Raw genomic sequence first — 2,500 nt, forward strand, 5'->3', positions numbered from 1 at the left:
AGAGAGGTGAAGGGAGGGGTAGGGAGGGAGTGGTAGGGGAGGGAGGGAGAACACGGAATCTGTTCTCTGAATGAAGCCAACCTGGCGATTTGTGAAAGGAGAGAGAGAGCGAGAAATGGAAGGAAGGCAGATGAGGCTAACAGATTAGTGAGAGGTTGTTGCCTGTCCTACTTTCAGATTGGCAGTGGGGGGGGGGGGGGGGGAGCCATTAACTTTTTTAATTGAGTTGCTCCATCCCCTCTGTTAATGGACTTGGAATCCTATCTTTTCCATGAGAGAAGAAGAAAGGAGAAAAGAAAAGAGCAGAGAATACATCTGAAAAAAGGAGAAGAGAGCAGGAAAAAAAAGAGAGAACAAAATGTCCAGACCGTTTCACTCACCAATGAACTGGAAGGCCTCTTGGAAATGTGAGCTGATATCTGCTGTGACGTTGTCCTCCACTGGGATCCACTTGTAGTCATAGTGGCCCTTGGAGGGCCTGGTGTCCCTCCTGGAGACGTTCAGCAGGGCTGTGACTCCAAGGTCACTCAGATAGTCCTGCCTGGAGGCATGGTAGGCACTGCCCAGGTACAGGAAAGGAAGGATCTCCACCGGCTTGCCCTGAAGAGAGAGGGTAGATAATAAAGGGGGGAGATATTAGACATAAGAATCGCAGTGTGTGAGCCAAGAGAGAAGGGAGACTCAACAAAGTGATATTAAATCCGTGAGCGGTGGAGACAGAGTGTGGCAGAGATACAGTACATGAAACACAGGGTTTTCCTAAAGACACAACAATGGGGAGGGGAGGGGGTAGAGATCAAATACAGATGTAGGATCTTCATTTGAGCCAGTTTTCTACAGCAGGAAAATAATCCTGTACAGCAACAGGAAATGTGGATTATTTTAAATAGATTTTTTTTGTAGGGGTTGATACATTTTGCATAAGGGAAAATCAAGCTTGAAATTTCAAAGTGGAAATGGCAAACTTCAGAAACCTTTTTAAAACCTCAAACACACTACAAAGTTATTCTGCAACAGAGTGATCAAATTAAGATCCTACACCTTTATTACATACATCAATGGAGATACTGAGAGGTATGCACGGTGCAAGACGCAATAGTACATTTTCTGTACCGTAAACAGATTGTGTTAGCCTATCATGATGGTGTAAGAGGTCGGGAAAAGGTCAGGGATGAAAGGGTTATAAAAGGACTTCTGATGTCAGCTAGGGGTCTCTGACTAGTGGCCATCTTCTCTTGATAACTGGGATGCAGTGAAGGTCAAAGCTAATATCAAGCGTGTGACAGAGAGAATGTTGAAGGCCACTGTTTTGAGAATGGTCAGTAATATATCTGGCACCATAGACAAAATATTATCATTATGCATGTACAGCTGTACATTTAAGGTCAGCTAGACAATATGTACCTTTTATAATCCTATGAGTAGGCTTCTTTTTTTATTTTTTTTATATCTTTCCTTGAATGAAACTAAATGTGCTCTATCAAGTCCACAAATAACTCTGAACATACAGTACATTCGGCTGTATAAATCTATTTTGAATTGCCAAGAAGACAGTATGACTAAACCAGTACAGAACAGTCATTCTTATCTAACAGGGATATTCCACTCAGTTAAAAACCCTGCAGCCACAGCCTCAACCCTAAACCCCAGCCCAACCTAGGGGAAGTAAGTGGCTAGCCACCTAACCCTGAAAGGATAGGCAGCAGGCTAAAAAAGGAAGCTGTTTTCGTTTCCATACCTGATCGTAATCTGGTTTGAGGTTGGAGCCCAGTTTCTCACAGAATAGGGTGATACTCGGCCTGCATTTCCCGGTTTCGGTTCCGTTGTTCTGGTCGACGCCGACGGGCTTCACGACCTCAGTGCAAAGTTCAGGGTACTGGCCTTGGAAGTTCTCAAATCCCCCTGGTAAATACACAGAACACAACAAAATACATTTAAAACTTTAATGAAATTCAATAGCCTACAAAAACGATGTAGGCCGTGAAAACGATGTGTTTATAATGGATTATAACCTTATTCTAACGTCGTAATTAATCTGCGTTTCAATTAAAATAATCAGTTTAGGTCTATGAGTACAAGGTGACAATCTGACAGACTTTAAATGAATGGTTCTGACACATAGTCGAAAGGAAGAGGTATAAATGTTCGAAACGAATGATGTATGAACGAAATGTATGCTTTCCTTGTGAACATTCACACACAGAACATTCTCAGAACAACCAGTCATGATGTTCTCGAGTTCTCACAAGCCTTTCGCGTACTGACTCATCTGGACTAGTTTGACGCACACATTTATCTCCCCCGAGAGCTCGACCTGAGAAGTGTATTGCTCAAATGGGAGGGTTGCTAGAACACGGTCAAATAAAACAATGACTTTGCGTGATAGGTCAGTCCATGGAAAACAATACCAAGGCCTTTAAAATAAATGTGTTGATTTGAAGATATGGGGATATGGGTCACACATAGTTTTCTAAACAAAACGGGTGGATGTTATAAGGCA

The 2,500-nt window shown here is 42.6% G+C and overlaps 1 protein-coding gene across 1 annotated transcript in view; it reads right to left on the reverse strand.

Annotated features, from left to right (window-relative positions):
* Positions 1-2,500, reverse strand: part of LOC110516132 (dual specificity protein phosphatase 5) — a 6,016-nt gene that overhangs the window by 2,809 nt on the left and 707 nt on the right. The window contains exons 2-3 of the mRNA XM_036974527.1: positions 1,739-1,902; positions 381-600 (exon numbers count right to left, since the gene is read on the reverse strand). Of these exons, the coding sequence (XP_036830422.1) occupies positions 381-600; positions 1,739-1,902 (384 nt within the window). The remainder of the gene's footprint in view (positions 1-380; positions 601-1,738; positions 1,903-2,500) is intronic.

This window comes from Oncorhynchus mykiss, unplaced genomic scaffold (assembly GCF_013265735.2).
Source record: "Oncorhynchus mykiss isolate Arlee unplaced genomic scaffold, USDA_OmykA_1.1 un_scaffold_632, whole genome shotgun sequence".
NCBI lineage: Eukaryota > Metazoa > Chordata > Actinopteri > Salmoniformes > Salmonidae > Oncorhynchus > Oncorhynchus mykiss.